Consider the following 16,655-nt stretch of genomic DNA (forward strand, 5'->3'; position numbering starts at 1 on the left):
AATTGTAATATATAAATGCTAAGCAGTTATTCATTGTTTAATTATAACAGTTTATGCTTTAATTTATACCATAGTTTCAATCCCCTCATTATAGCTTTAATAAATTAATTAACTTAAATACTGGATTAGTATTTCATTGGACAGTTATTATATTATAATACTGTCAGGTATTATATTACACTCATACTGGAGTTCACAGAATCGGCTGTAACCCTACCATTCCCACAAGGGCACAAGTAGCCTTCTTTTCCCACCTCCTAAAGCAGCCTTTCTTAACCTAGTACCCTCCAGATGCGTTGGACTACTACTTCCATAATCCCTCAGGCAGCATAGTCCTAAAGGAACACCTCCTGCATTAAATTGCCTGTGTATCTTTTAGGTGTCCCCACAGTAAAACTGAATCAGCTCATACAGGATGATACATAAATCTTTTAAATAAATAAATCTCTGGTACCAATGCCCAACTCCAGGAGTGAAATAGCATTTCTGTGGATTGCCTGTGGATTTTTAACACAAATATTAGCAGAAATAGAATTAGGCCACTTCTTTCTTTCTTTTTATTCTATTTTTAATCTTTATAAATGAAATAAACAATAGCAACAACCCAAACATTATCTACACTTTCCAACAATACAGTATTCTTAAGAGGACACAGCAATAACAAGAGAAAGAAGGGGGAGGGGGAGAAAGAAAGAAAAAAGAGACAAAGGGGGAAGAAAGCCAAAGGGGAAAAGAAAAAATATAAAAAAGTTACTTCAAGGGATTAAATTTAAACTTCATTACATACAGACTTCAAGTATCATTCTATTTAAAAAATTATACCTATATCATTGCCATTATTACACTTCAATACAGCATAGATAATCAGAATTAGGCCACTTCTAAAGTGCTTCCTATTTCATTTCATATCATGCAGATTGCCTGTTAGTTTAAAGTTTAGCTTCAGTTTATTATTTGAATGTCTGCCCTAACCAGTTCCTATAGCATAAAGCCTATTCCATAGTAACAACTAATTTTTACTGCAATTGTGCAATAGGTTACAAATGGTGTGGATTTTTATCATGAACCGGATGAACCCTCAAAGTAGTTCTCCAAGTCAGCGTAGACGAATGGCCCTCGGAATTGTCATTCTTCTCCTGGTTGATGTGATATGGGTTGCTTCTTCTGAACTTTCTTCTGTAAGTTGTAATTCAGTCATACTGTGATATGAAAGAGTTCTGACTTTAGTGTAGCAGCACTATGCACTAACAAAGAGCAATTAATGCTCACTCTATGAATGTGTTCAGTAACCTTAGTACTTGCTTGTTTGCTAGAACCGGGTGGGTTGGTACTAGATGAACAGTTTTTCATCTTGACTAGCTACATTTCTGATCCAGCCTGAGGTCTTTCCTACAGCTTATGATGTTTTGAATTATAATTAAATGCAATTAATCTTGCCAATTCTATTTCATAATGCTAGTCCTCTAAAAGTACAACTTTAAAAAAGAAACCCAACAGAATGCAGTCATCCACGGATTAGCTGGATCCGCATTTTTAGGACAGAAATCCCTAAAATAGGTGAAGGTGATAAATTATGGCTTTCAGCGATTCCTACAGTAATATGAACCTTAGTGAAAGTGTGTCGATAGTTGATAATGATGGGAACATTAGGAGATCCATTTTGACTGGATGCATCATAGACTGGGTTGAGTCAGCCCTTCTCTATATAGGTTAGCCCAGACCAACTTGTTGGGTTAGTTTTCTGAAGATGAGCTTTGCAAAGTTTGTGGCGTAATCCTTAGGATGATTATTTTCTTGATAGAAAAGTGCAAGTCTGTAGTCTTCTAGAAATAATAAGTGACTCCATACTTATCAACATAAGTGGTCAGTGATTCATAACATTTGATATCATGTCCATGGTGACTTTCTTCCTGAGGATTTGGTTTTAAGAGAATCATAAGTGATTGGGACCTGTACCTAGGGATGTACATATTTTGTTAAATCTGTTCTGTCTGTGTTTTGCGGATTGTCAGATGTCTTTCATTCCGTCATCCGCTCATTGACAGAATCGGGTGGTTTTTAGGGATGTACAAGAATTTCATTCCACTTGCGAAGCACAAGTGCACATTAGCACAAATCCCCCCCCCCCCAAAAAAAATAAGAAACCAGTCTGTAGAATCCACATGACTTGGAGAAACATGGCCTGCATAGAAATCTCATTTGAATCCATTGTGGATTTTTCCGATATCCCTGCCAGTACCATCTCTCAGGGTTATTTCCAACATAATATTTGCTTACTGAGGATAGGAAAGTGCCAGAAAAAGACCTAGGAAGCACATTCTACTAAGGTCAGATTAATCAGATCTGAGTACACAATTTGTAAGCTCTACTATAGGTTTCAAAGATTTTACACAACACATTTTTAATCTATATGTATCATCCCACCCTTCTGCTGAGAAGAGGATAGAATATCTGGGAGTATCCCATTTTTATCTTTGCAACCAGTGATGTGGGGTGGAACATTTTCCAGTGCTTTATTTTTCCACAGAAAAATTTCCATTAGTAACGATGAATGGATGCCAGTTACAAATACGATATTAGGCAAGCTGTCCAGTTTCAAAGTTGTAATTAACATTTTTTGGGTGATTATTCCTAGCAAGTATGTGAGGGAATACACACGTCATTGAAATACATGTATTTCACTCGCAATTTGAAATAGAATTAATAGTAGTGATAGCAAAAGTGGAGGTGCCCCAACAACCTCAGTGGAAGAGAGTAGAACTCTATGGAAACAGATGAGTGGTTGTCATATCATTCACAGTTTTTTAGGTTGCTAAAATTTATTAGCGTGTCAACAATTTTCAGTACCATTGTTTTTTTTTTAAAAAAATAATCTAAGGGAAGTGCATGCATATATTTTGTCTTTAAATTTTTACAAGTATTCCAGTAAAAATGTCTTCATAATATAAAATTTAAATCACATTAAGTGTGCTTCTTCCCTCACCTACTCCCTCTCCAGTATTTCAAGTCAAATACTTGAGGTCCATTAGGACAAAAAAAAATAACAAGGAGTACTTTTTACTCTGTGTGTGTGTGTGTGTGTGTTTTGTGTGTGTGTTTTTTTTTTTTTACTAAAAACAAGTAAAATAAACATGCTAAATTTGAGCACTCTGTAGGGCACAGTTGGGCAACTTCGGAGGGGCCATAGACCAATTTCTACCTCCTGGAACCTACCAGGGGCTGGCCCTTGCTGCTGCTGAAATTGCCACCATTGAATTGCCACTGAAATTTGGTGGCATACAGCAGTGGCCAGAAAAAAGCTGCATTTTCCCTTTGAAACAAGGAGTGCACTCCCTATGCCCCTTGTTTTAAAGGGAAAATGCAGCTTTTTTTCTGGCCACTGCTGTGCACCACCACCATTTGGTAGTGTGGTGATGGCAAGTTAGAGGTGGTGAGGGCCACATGCAGTCCACATGTTGCCCACCCATGCTCTAGGGCATCAGAAATTTTGATCCTACCCTAATTTGCGTAAGAAAATTTTCCAACCATTTTTCCAGAAAATGTTTCAATTCAAAATTTTCCAGAAAACCTACATCACTACTAGAAGCAGCCCTATGAAGTTGATTAGGCTGAGAAAGAACTGAGAGGCCCAAGGTCTCTCAGTGAGCTTTGTGTGGATTTGAACACAGGTTTGTCCTATTCAAGTCCAACTGTTTATTGTCTACACTGATTCATGCTAGTCCCACATGACTTTACAGAGCTATACGTCTCATGCCATATTTATGCCTTTTTCTTTTGATTTATTGTTAAAATGTAAGTAGGAAATAGTAATCTTAGGAAGCAGTTCTCAGAGACTGAGTGAGGTAGACATTTCTCAGTTCCACTATCAGCTATTGTTGGACGTAAAACCAATTTTCATGCCAGAGTGGCACAGCTCCAAAAAGCTTATGAATTCCTGTTATCCTAAAAGAGGCATGCTCTTCCCACCGTGGATGTGAGGAAAAATGTTTTGTGGCTTTATAAGATTTCAGGTTTTCAGAGCAGGGCAGTATTGCAAACTCACCTCCTAAGGTAGTTAGGGCAAGTTGCCAGCCTCCATTCCTGCCCAGGACCACCTACTGCTGTATAGTGCCCCCTTGTACTTCCACCCTTCTCAGGGGCCAATGCTTATGATCTCAGCTGCCCCACAGAAAGATCTACCTCAACTTTTAGGCAATTTCAGCTCTCTAAGATGCTGCAACCTCCTTGAATTTAACCCACAGCAGATTAACTTGCAGGGTCTAGCAGCCTCATAGCAAAACACCATATTGCCATATTCTGGAACACTTTTTACCTTTTTGTTGTTAACCCTCTTGGCTTCTGGTGTATGGGTAATCCAGTGACACAAACTGAGGAAAGCTATGCTTGTTCTCTCTTCCCTCACCAGTAAATGTAGTTGTTCCCTGTTTCAACTGCAGCTATGCTTTGTGTGTTTGTGAATGATTATTTACTGACTGTGATGTTCAAGAAATGTTTGAGTGGTGTCAAAGAGCTGAGAAGTAAAGCTAACTGAAAATAATTTTCTGTTTTTTCTTCCTGTTGCAGTATGTTTTTGCTACATATAAGAAACCATTCTTTAGTACATTTGCAAAAACATCCATGTTTGTTCTTTATCTCTTGGGATTTATTGTTTGGAAACCATGGAGACAACAGTGCACGCGTGGGTTTCGTGGCAGGCACACAGCTTTTGTAAGTGTCCATCTTTCAGATTAATAATTTTACCAACATTGTGGCTTCTGTAAATTACTTAAAGTCAAAGCATATGGTAGAGAGAAAAGCCTACGTAAACTAACATAAGCTAAATCCCCATATGTTCAGTGAGTAAAATAATGCTTCCATTAGTCTGACATTTCAAAGTGAATCATCACATGAACAAAAGTGGTAATTGCAGTAGTAATGCTTCTTAGTGGAACTGAAGTGGAATAAATGATAGAAAATTTAATCTGTCCCTGAAATCGGTGCTTGGACATGTGGTTTATCTTTCCCCCCTTATTTTTGCTATATTCTGCCTCTTTTGAAAAGTTCTTAGCTTATTAAAAAAAGAAGTGTCAGTAAATGTCTCTCTTCTGGAGACTATTTTTCTTGAAGCGCTCTAGAAAGATTCTGCACAGTTTTTTGTATGGATAAAATACAGTCGTGATGAATGAATTCCTTCTCAAACCCAATTCTCACAAGTCTGTATATGATTGCCATCACTGCCTTCTTGTGGCGAAGGGGCTTGCATAACTCAGTGAAGCCATAAGCTATGCCGTGCAGGGCCACCCAAGACAGACAGGTCATGGCGGAGAGTTCTGACAAAATGTGGTCCACTGGAGAAGGAAATGGCAACCCACTCCAGTATTCTTGCTGAGAAAACCCCATGGAACGTATCACAAGGCTAAAAGAGATGACGCCGGAAGATGAGCCCCTCAGGTCAGAAGGTGTCCAATATACTACTGGGGAAGAGCAGAGGGTACTTCCAAGTAGCACCAGAAAGAGTGAAGCGGCTGGGCCAAAGCCGAAAGGACACTCAGCTGTGGATGTGTCTGGTGGTGAAAAGAAAATCCGATGCTGTAAAGAACAATATAGTTTAGGAACCTGGAATGTAAGGTCAATGAATCAAGGTAAGCTGGAGGTGGTCAAACATGAGATGGCAAGATTGAATATTGACATCTTGGGAATCAGCGAACTAAAATGGACAGGCATGGCAAATTTAATTCAGGTGACCATTATATCTACTACTGTGGGCAAGAATGCCTTAGAAGAAATGGAGTAGCATTTCTTCTAAGAAATTAGAAGCCTTAGAAGGCTGAGCTCCGAAGAATTGATGCTTTCTAACTGTGGTGCTGGAGAAGACTGTTACGAGTCCCCTGGACTGCAAGGAGGTCAAATCAGTCAATCCTAAAGGAAATCAACCCTGACTGCTCATTGGAAGGACAGATACTGGAGCTGAAGCTCAAATATTTTGGCCACCTAATGCGATGAGAAAACTCCCTGGAAAAGACCCTGATACTTCGAAAGATTGAAGACAAAAGGGGAAGGGGACGGCAGAGGATGAGATAGCTAGATAGCATCACCGATGCAATGAATATGAACCTGAGCACACTCCGGGAGAGAGCGGAGGACAGGAGGGCCTGGCGTGCTGTGGTCCATGGGGTCACGAAGAGTCGGACACAACTGAACGACTGAACAACAATGAAGATTAGGTTAGCTAATGAGTTTATCTCAACAAGATGTTGCCAGTTCATCAACCTTTTACCCTACTGGTGACCACATTCCTTTCTCCCACTGCTGGAGTGGTTTCTAGACAAACAGAACCACACAGCACTAGAACATGGATACCCATAGAGTTAACACTGCAGTCCCTTGTGCTCTGTGATGTCCTTCAGAGGGAAAGGAATAGCAGAGATCGTACACATATTTTGTACATGGGGAAATTTCCTTCCTTTCTGTCCTTTGCACCTTGGATAGAGAAGATAGGACCTTAGGAAAATAAAATATATATTTTCCTGGTTCACATGATCAAAATAAGCCGCTGCAATTTAAGCCATGATGGCTTATTTAAATCATGGTACATGGCAGGCACGATTCCATAATCACCACCCAGGACGCAGCTTGTCATGTCATCTCAACCCGTGCAGCATGGCATGTTGGAGGGGGAAACAACCAATAACCCTACAACAACCCATAGGGTTATTGGAGGGTTGTTTCTCCCTCCATCAAGCCATGCTGCCTGGGTTTGGATGATATGACAAGCTGTGCCAAGGTGGTGATTATGGAAATTGTGCCTGCTGCACCCCTCAATTTAAATAAGCCATGGTGGCTTAAATAACCCATGGTGGCTTATTTTGAGCAAGCAAACCAGCCCTTTCTGTTTTATCTCTATTTCTCTGTGCTCTGAGGTCCTTATTAATAGGCTGCTCAGAGGTGGGGCAGGCACTGTAAGAAACTGCCTCAGCAAAGCGAAGCAGAGGTGGGAAAACTGACAGCACAAAATGATCTGGTCACGTATGTAAGGCTGAACTTAGCAGCACCAATCTAATGAAAACTACCCATATTCAGAAGCACTGAGCTGGGCAAATACTAATGTAATTATGCATGCATATGCCAGTTGTGAAGCAATTTCCCCATGTATGAATAATGACTGGTCCAGATGCAAGGCCAAGAATTTCTCAACTTTTTGGAAAACTCACACTTTTGAATAGCTGTAGGCTTTGCACTCTCTTGTTATCCACATCCAGCATGGCCAGTGATCATCAAAGATAATGATGGGAGTTGCAGTTCAGCAACATCTGGAGACCCGGTGGGGAAGGCTGACATTTGAAGATGAACTATTCAGACAGAAATCCTTTAAAAATGAAACTAGTAATTTTGTTTGTTTTAATCCAGATATATTTAGTAGTCTGAAGTTAATTCATACTGCTGGCTGACTCCTGGATAATCGTAGCAATCTTTTTTCCCCCTTTTCTTTCTTGATAGCTATTAGACTGGCCTTTGACTCCAGGTTGGCATTAGCCTTATTCCAGAAAAGTGGATGAATGGAGCAATCATATAGGTGGTGGTTTGCAGTCCGCCTTATCATGTGCCCCTCATTGTATTGGCTTTGTAGAAGCAAAGTGTTTGCCTATCCTCGTTTTGAAATGGATTTCATGCCAGCATGGTCTTGGTTTTGAAGCTGCAGCAGCTGAAGCCAGCCTAGCACCAAGCCAGGAGGCAGGAATGGGGTTGGATCTGTTTATTCTTGGTCAGAAGGCCAACTTTCCTGAGTCCAAATTTCAGATGAAGATATTGATAGCAATGTTCTGTGGTATAATTATACACTGTTTTTAAGTTACGCTAGGGATGGGCAAACTAGTGGCCCTCTAAATGTTGTTGGACTGCAACTCCCATCATCCTTTACCATTAACTATTTTGGCTAGAGTTTATGCAGTTGCAGTCCAACAACATCTGAAGGGCCACAAGTTGCCCAGCCCTGATCTACAGGCTTGTCTTAGTCGAATTTTAAATGTTACATGTCTGATTAGTTTGCAGATGCTGAAGGTTATTTTGCCGCTTGCACAACTGACAATAGCGTAAATAGTTCTTTGGTAAGTTCTCTCATTTAACCAATGGCAATATTTTGTGTGACAATATCTATTCGTTCCTCATCTCTTTTTAACTTAGTACTGAAAATAAACACAAGTCTGAATCAGGCATAATGTAGTTTTAAATTGAATCTTGATTAGGGAAGGTAAACTGACTTATGAACACAAATGTTTCTGATTTATAAGGGTGTATTACGCTTGACTTAGAGAAATGTTAAAGGCATATAGTGCAAATATTTCTTCAGTCACTAGTTTGCATAATGCTGTTTCAATTGTAGTTAAATGTGTTGGGGGGCTGCTATACCATCTGTAACACAAGACAGAAGACTTCATATAGACAGCCTTATCTACTTTAGCATGAAGAATTCAATTTTAGCATCACCAGATATAAAGGCACTGTAGTGGCCAGATGGAAGCCAGATCTGTATAGCAATCTTGCGTTGTCTTAATGTGTTGAAACTTTGGTCTAGGGGTGAGCAACTTGTGATCTTCCAGATGTTTTGGCTTACAAGTAGGGATTTGCAAACCCCCCGATGTCCGGGGAGGGGGGTCCACTGCTGGGAACTGCAGGCCACTTGGAACTTACAGGATTTCCCTGGAGCCCTGGGACATCCACCAGATTTCGCTGGGCACCTTTCCAGCTTTAAAAACGGCAAGATACGCTTTTGGCAGCTGCCGTTTAGTCTGTCATGGGAAAATTACAGCCGTAATTTGAGTATTTTACATCATTTGCAGCTGTAAAACACTTACTTCTACATGAATTGTGGCTGTAAAACAATTACTTCTACATAAATCGTGGCCGTAAAGTGTTTATGGCGACAATTTACATAGAAGTAAGTGCTTTACGCCTGCAAATGGTGTAAAATATGCAAATTCCGCCCGTAATTTTCCCACAATGGGCTAATGGCAGCCACAATTAGCGTACCTTGCTTTTTTAAAATCTGGAAAGACACCCCGTGTGAAATCCAGAGGACGTGCAGGTAAGGAGCCCCACTCCGCTGCTGACTCCACAGGTCAGATTCTTGGGAATCCGGCCTCATTGGAGTCCACAGTGGATTTCTCCCATATCCCTACTTAGAAGTTCCCTCAGCCACACCCAGCATAGCCAGTGAGGGGGGAGGAGAGTTGTAGACCAAAATATCTGGAGGGCCACAAGTTGCCCAACCCTGCTTTAGCTATTTGATCGCTTAAATAACCCCTGGTGAGCCCTGGTGTGTCATGCAAACCAGATCAGTGTTCCGCCGAGCTTTTAACAATTAATGCCACTCTCAGTTTGGGGCATTAACCCAGAATTTAAAGATATGTTTTAGGTTTTTGTGTTTTTACAAATATTCAAAATAAATGTGCATAAAGTGCTTCTGTGCACACCTAGTAGTTTGCCATGTCTTTCCTTCCAGCTGTAACCCTTTGTACTGTCTTGGGTGCAGAATCAGAGGGTCACATGGCCAGTTTGTGGGAGAGTCTCACAGGGAGCTGCTGTAGTGAGGTAGAGCCTGAAAATTCTCAGGGTCATGGAAAGAACCTCATGGTTCTCTGTATTTAAAGATTCACCGTGCGAGATGTTCAGTAAAACATAAAGTGATAAGCCTTTGGACTAGAAAGCAAAGATGCAAGTAAATCCATTTCATATTCTTGCCACTGCATAATTTTTTTTATCTGTATTTGGTTAATAGATTTACTGCAAGTTAAAAGCTGTACTTGCAATCTTGTGCACGCTTACCTAGAGCTGAATACAGTGGGACTTTGTTTTTGTTTAACCAATTTATTATATCCTTGAGTATACTTCTGAAGAAATATACATAGCATTGCATTGTTAGAAGATTTTGCTTTTGGGTTTTGGTAACTGTGATACCTAACTGGGAATTTATGCTGCATTTCAGAGTGAACCTTTATATGTTCCTGTAAAGTTTCATGACTTGCCAAGTGAAAAATGTAGCAGCACTAATAGTGATAGTGAAAAAAGTGAGTAAATACTTAACAATGTCAAAATACTGTTTTCTGTATAACCTTTGGTACTTTCATTGAATGCTGTAAGTAGCAAAGCCCATAGTAGATGGCTTTTTTGTTGTACCTTGATTTTGTGCTCCCACATATCCTAAAAATGATATTGTAAGAATCAGATAAAGCATGCAAAAGAGTAAAATATGGGAAATCTGTTATAAATTCAGGAATAAAGTAAATGCCTTTAGTCAGATGTAGTTTAAATCTTCAAATTACGCCAATCTGTGGAATTCATGAACAAGGCAAATGTTAAAATAAGCGAATGACCAGTATGTTGTTGATGTACGGAGCATGCAAAGTAGATCTGAAGTTCAACATCAGAAGTTTGATGTGGTTTCACAATGTTCAGCGAAAAACTAGAGATAGCACATTATATTCTTGGAAAACTAATATTAAGAAAATACAGCTTGCTCTGCCTTTAGCACCATTTCATGGAAAGCCAGGATACAAATTTAACAAATATATATAATAAATAATTGCTAAGACAGCATATATTTTATTTGATGTAGTATTTATTGTAAGGTGACCCATGCTTTTGTGTGTGTGAACATTCATGACTGACAGAAATTCAGCCAACTACTGTCACAAAATTCCACAGTGCATTACATACAGTATAGACTCTACACCTAGTTCTGATATTCTGTGCTTTCTTTTTTACATCCGTTTATCTGAATTTGAGGAATGACGGTTCAACAGCACAGTATACACTTGGACATGGTCATTAGGCTCTCTTCATTACTATAGCCCCATTTCTCTAGGAAACCAATACTTAAGACTAGAAATGTTTTAACTTGACATAAGCAATGGCTTATCTGAGGCATCTGTTGATTTAACCACAAGATGGTGTAATAACCATACTTAAGCTAGCTCAAAGGCAAGGGACGTAATATTAAATACCTAATTTTGGTTTTCTTCTAAGAACCAAGTTTGTGAAGAGTATATATTCTTTTTGAAAAGAGAATCAGCTGTCCCCAAATTGAGGAAGTCTGGTTCATTCCTTAAATATAGTGAATGCATTAAATAAAGATGGGAACGCATTGGGTTGGATCCAGATTTAAACTGAATTAATTGCACTGGTAGAAGTGGACGTTCCCGAACCTCCTTCCCATGGCAGCCCCTCCAGCCCTCCAGAAATGCTACACAGTGACTGGCTTCGCACAAACATGGGGAAATAAGCTACGATGACTTATTTCCCCTGCCATGCATGCCAGGGAAATTTGCATAGTTACCCTCACTGGCACAGCTTGCTGTCCCATGCAAACCTGGCAAGGGTGACTTGTTCCTGTCATTAACAAGCCACCCAAAACCCATGAGCTGTGGTAGGGTTCTGGGGTGGCTTCTTAACCATGTCAACAAGCCACCCTCACTGGGTTCGCACGACATGGAAAGCTGCGCTGGTGTAGTTATGCAAATCCTCCTGGCACATGTGGTGGGGGAAATAAGCTACCGTGGCATATTTCCTCCTCTGTGATTATGAAAACAGGCCCAAAGAGTCAGGACCTGCTGAATGGGGTGAGCTGTGGTGTGGGGGGATGGGATCCCCAAAAGTCATGGAGGGGGACCTTCCATGACCAGAGCCCCTCTTCTTGAGGAAGGCAGATCTGGAATCCAACCTTTAAGGTGCCATTTTCAGTTACAACTTGTCTTTTGCACTAAATGGAGTTCTCCAAGCTTCTGTGAGAAACTATTTTGCTCTAGTAAAACTACTTTGCAAGTAGTTAAACAGGGGTAGATATTCTGATGGAACTGGGTCAAAGTCTGAAGTTTATCTTGTAGATTATTTTTCTGTTCCAAAAATATGTATAATGACCTGCTCCACTTGTTTCCCCCCAAAGCTCCCAAAAAGCCTCGTGTAAGGTTCAGTAATATTATGGAGATTCGACAACTCCCATCAAGTCATGCACTGGAAGCAAAGCTGTCTCGTATGTCTTATCCAACAGTTAAGGAACAGGATTCAATATTAAAAGCTGTAGGGAAGCTTACTGCATCTCAAGTAGCCAAAATCAGCTTTTTCTTTTGCTTTGTGGTATGTCACCTATTTATTATTTTTTTAAATATATAATACTGAAAATTCAATTATTCTATATCTAACCCTACTTTGCTTGTCTAAATATAAAATAGGTCATTTTTGATACTGATTTAATAGTTTAACTTTGTTCACATCATTTAAAGAATTAGGGATAATTTCAGGTGCTGAACACTAATTTAATTATTTGCTTTTAAAGTGATTAATTTATTATATTTAAACATGTGTTTAAAAGCACCATAGGTTCCTTTTTGACATATTTGACATATTCACAGGAAGAGTGAGTGAATTTACAGTTTAATAAACAAAAGCCATTACTCATTATTAGAAGGAAATGCTGGGCAGTATTCAACTCTTGTCATTCCATTAGCACAAATGATGTTGTGCTAGCAGAAACTAGGTTCTGAACTATGTGCAAGTGAAGAATTCAATTAAAGTTATGATTGTTCAAGTAGTTGTGCTTTATGCATATGCAATGCATTGCACATAACTCTTGTGCAACATGTGTATAACTCTTGTGCAGCCTGTTGTACAATGGTTTGCACAACTAGTTGCACAAGCGTAATGGGCAGCCACTTGCGCAACAGAAAGATTCAGGGGTGCTCCATTAGTGCTGTTTTAGTTTGAGGAATGACACCACTGGATCCTGCCCATTTTCATTCTCTATTACAAAAATTCCTCAGAACAAAAAGAATTTCAAAGTATAAATATGTGCCATTCCCTCCCAGCTCCATTAGTCAACATTTATCCACACTGAATAAAATTGGCCACCACTGATCAGACAGATCAGTTTGCAGTTGTAATACTTTATCTACCCACAGTTTGAAATTAAGTTTAACGCTACCATCTAGAATGTAAGATGCAGTAGATTTTCAGTGTGTATTTTGCATATCTCTACTACAGCGCAGCAGTGACGAAATTCTGTTATTATTGGTACTCAGTCTAGAATTATAGGTAGATGGCCCAACACATCTACACCCAAATGACCCTTTCTGTTAAGGGCATTGTTGCATCAGGTTTGGGAGTGTATTGGACATTTATGTCCATGTACATTCTGTTGATTTCAGTAGGCCCTAAATGCATATAATAGTATTTTAGGATTAGGGTGTATATTTATAAGTTGCCATTACTTAACTCATCTTGTATGACTGTACCCAGTAATCTCTTGATGTCTGGAAATTGCTGGGCACATTTTCTAAGAGGAACTGGAAAATTAGAGGATAGTCCTTTCTTTCATCATTTCAACAAATAGCATGTGGCTTTCCAGTTCTAGAGAGATTCAGCTTTCCAACAATTACATGATAACTTCTATGTAATGAAAATAGAATGGCCCCAATCCAGAGAAAATTAGTTTCACTTAAGTTAGTAATTAATTACTAACTTCTCCCGTTGATTCAGTGAGATTTAAGGTCCATTAACTGCAATTGGACTTAGACATAATTAGCTTTCTGCGGTTTGGAGCCAATATGTTGGCATTTTGATGGTTCCAAACTTTTTATGATCACTGCGTTCAAGGATGATTCACAAAGCAACAACAACATGGCTGTCTAATCTGAATGTATGTGTAAAAACACTGTTACTTTACAGAATATGCCTGTAACTTCCTTAACTTTTGCAGAATATTACTGTATTAACAACCCATATTATTTTGTGTTCTACATGACTAATCCTTTAACATCCTCTTAATATATATTTTTTCTGGTCATGCTCTTTTTTTAGCCAAAGACTTGATTAACCTTTGGGGGTTTTAATGGTTTATTGGGTTTTTTTTAACTTTTTAAAACAAAGAATGGAAACTAAAAATCACAGGAATTAAAACAAGGAACAGGCTTTTATGCTAACACTTATTGTTTAATGTCCTAGTGGTTCTTGGCAAACTTCTCTTATCAAGAAGCGCTTTCAGACAGCCAAGTGGCCATAGTTAATATTCTGTCTTCAACTTCTGGTAAGAAATGAAGCATATACTCAAAGACTGTTGACACACAAAACTTACTATAGTTCCTTAAATTACCTCATTAATTGCATGCTTAAGAAAAATACAGTTCTGTCTGTTTGAGTCAAACTACACCGGAGTGTTTCATGACTAGAGCTTCCAACATCTTTTTCTATTTAAAAAGGCAGCCATAGGGGCTCCGAAAGTGTATTATAAGTAGAATTGTCTCTAACACCTATAGCAGTTTATCTTAGATTCATTGTTTAAAAGCTGCTCTGAATATTTCATTGAAAGGCAGGATATACATTTTGATAATACATAATAATAAATAAATTGCTGAGTAGCATGGGATACTAATTACATTCTCAATTGTTTTTGTCCTTCTGCTGAATTGGTTTTGGTTCAGGATGAAAAGAAGGGAAATAATGGCTGAGTTCACACAACACAACAACCCATAGTCAAGGTTGAGTATTGGGTGGGTATGGGTTGTTGTTCAAACTGTGGGTTAGAATCATAGAATAGTAGGGTTGGAAGGGGCCTACAAGGCCATCGAGTCCAACCCCCTGCTCAATGCAGGAATCCAAGTCAGAGCATCTCTGACAGATGGCTGTCCAGCCTCATCTTCAGTGCCTCCAGTGTGGGAGAGCCCACCACCTCCCTAGGTAATTGGTTCCATTGTCATATTGCTCTAACAGTCAGGAGGTTTTTCCTGATGTTCAGCCGGAATTAGGGATGTCAGAGAATTTCGCCACGAAACTCGGGGAGGCCGAATGCCAGCGCATTCGGCCCCCTGAAATTGGTGGCGAAACCATCTCCCCCCCCCGCCCGCCCCCCAGGACGGGACTTACCTTGGGCGAATCCTCCTGGCAGCGGCGGCTGTGTTGTGTGAACCCAGCCATGCTAAAAAAGCCATGGTGTCTTAACCATGAACGACCCACAGTTCACAACCCAACAACAAACTATGGGTTCCCTATATAAATATTAGTTATTTTTAGATTACTAAAAGTAATTCTGATTTATTTCAATCTTTGAGATGTGTATTTTATTTTATTTGGTGGTAGACATTATGTACTATTTATATTTTTTGATGTTGGGGTTGGGTACAAACTAAATTAGTCACAGTTAGGTCTTACTAAAAGCAATGAAACTTAAGTTAGCTATCCCCAACTTTTTACATTAATTTCAGTGGGACCTAAGTAAGGCTAATTTAGTCTGGATCTAGTCCATTATTTCAAGTGTTGTGTTTTCAGCATTGTGGTTGTTCAGGCAGGCATTTGGGGTGGGTTAGGGTATTTTAGAAAATGTTTTTATGGTAGAATTTTATTGTTTTAAACTGTTTTATTGTATGTTGTACATCGCCCAGAGTGGCTGGGTGACCAGCCAGACGGGCGATTAATACATTTAATAATAAATAATAAATAAAAATTGTGTTTTTCTCTGATAATGTGTTACAGTATCATTTATTTGTATTGTGTATTAAATAATAAAAATAAAAGTTTAAATTCTTTTTTCACAGGATTGTTTACCTTAATCCTAGCTGCAGTGTTTCCAAGTAACAGTGGAGATAGGTTTACCCTTTCAAAATTGTTAGCTGTCATTTTAAGGTAAGAATATAGACTCCTTAATCTCCCATTTTCTTCTTTCCCACAGGTTTGAGTTTTCTTATATATTCTTAGATAGCTGGATTTAGTAGCGAAGGCTTTCTCACTATTTTTAGATGCAGCAGATCACGTACAGCTGTAGGGGAAATAAGTTTGCAGAATACCTGCTTGAAAGTGTTGCTTCTGCTTTGGCAGCTGCTCTGTCCATAACTGCCCTATCTTACTACAAGCAACCCAGGATTAGAATTGTCACCCATTTCTCATTTGAGCTACTTATGTTAATAGTTGCAAAACAACCAAAACCAGTATACCTACATGGTTATATTTACTCTCAATATTTTACAGAGTACTAGCAGAATTCCATTTTGACTGAACAAAATCTTTTTCAAGTCAATGAGTGATGAGGTTCTAAGTTATTTCCTTGGGAATTTTTTGTTGTTGAACTCCAATTTCAACCTAAGAGTACTGGACCTATAGATAGCCTTGTCATTGTTGTTGTTTTTTTAACTGCTTGTTATTTGAAGTGCTTTGGTAGTTGGAGAAATTTTTGTTATCAAATGAACAGGAAGATACCAACTTGGCAACAACTCACAAAAAAGATTTTTCCCGAAGTAACCTCGTAACACATTCACTTGAAAAACACTTTGTACAGTTGAAATGGAATACTACCAGTACTCCGTAAAATATTGAGAGTAAATTACCCAGTTCACATGTCATGGCCAGTTCCTGAGTTGTTTAACCCAGAAATTGGCAGGCGTGCGCTGAAGCAAGCATGCTACCTCCCACCCATCACTTCCACTTTCCGAACAAACCCAGGAACACCCTATTCCTGGGTGGTTTCATGATGTGTGAACCCAGAAACTCTGGATGGGTTATGGGTTAAACAGACTTATGGGTTAAACAACCCTGAGTTAACCCAACAACAAACCATTGGCAATTGCTGGGTTAACTCTGGGTTGTTTAACCCATAAACAACCCAGAATTTCAGAGGCTACTTGCCAGGGCTTTAAGAA

The 16,655-nt window shown here is 39.2% G+C and overlaps 1 protein-coding gene across 48 annotated transcripts in view; it reads left to right on the forward strand.

Moving 5' to 3' along the window:
• Positions 1–16,655, forward strand: part of SLC35F5 (solute carrier family 35 member F5) — a 46,163-nt gene that overhangs the window by 16,387 nt on the left and 13,121 nt on the right. For all 48 annotated transcript variants that reach the window (XM_084808468.1, XM_084808637.1, XM_084808549.1 and 45 more), the window contains 7 exons: positions 1,037–1,178; positions 4,564–4,707; positions 8,022–8,084; positions 9,962–10,043; positions 11,918–12,108; positions 13,972–14,053; positions 15,558–15,645. In XM_084808468.1, the coding sequence (XP_084664594.1) occupies positions 1,037–1,178; positions 4,564–4,707; positions 8,022–8,084; positions 9,962–10,043; positions 11,918–12,108; positions 13,972–14,053; positions 15,558–15,645 (792 nt within the window). The remainder of the gene's footprint in view (positions 1–1,036; positions 1,179–4,563; positions 4,708–8,021; positions 8,085–9,961; positions 10,044–11,917; positions 12,109–13,971; positions 14,054–15,557; positions 15,646–16,655) is intronic.

The sequence above is a fragment of the Heloderma suspectum genome, chromosome 1, assembly GCF_057233095.1.
Source record: "Heloderma suspectum isolate Gila_16-S chromosome 1, 16-S_ref, whole genome shotgun sequence".
NCBI classification, from domain to species: Eukaryota; Metazoa; Chordata; class Lepidosauria; order Squamata; family Helodermatidae; genus Heloderma; species Heloderma suspectum.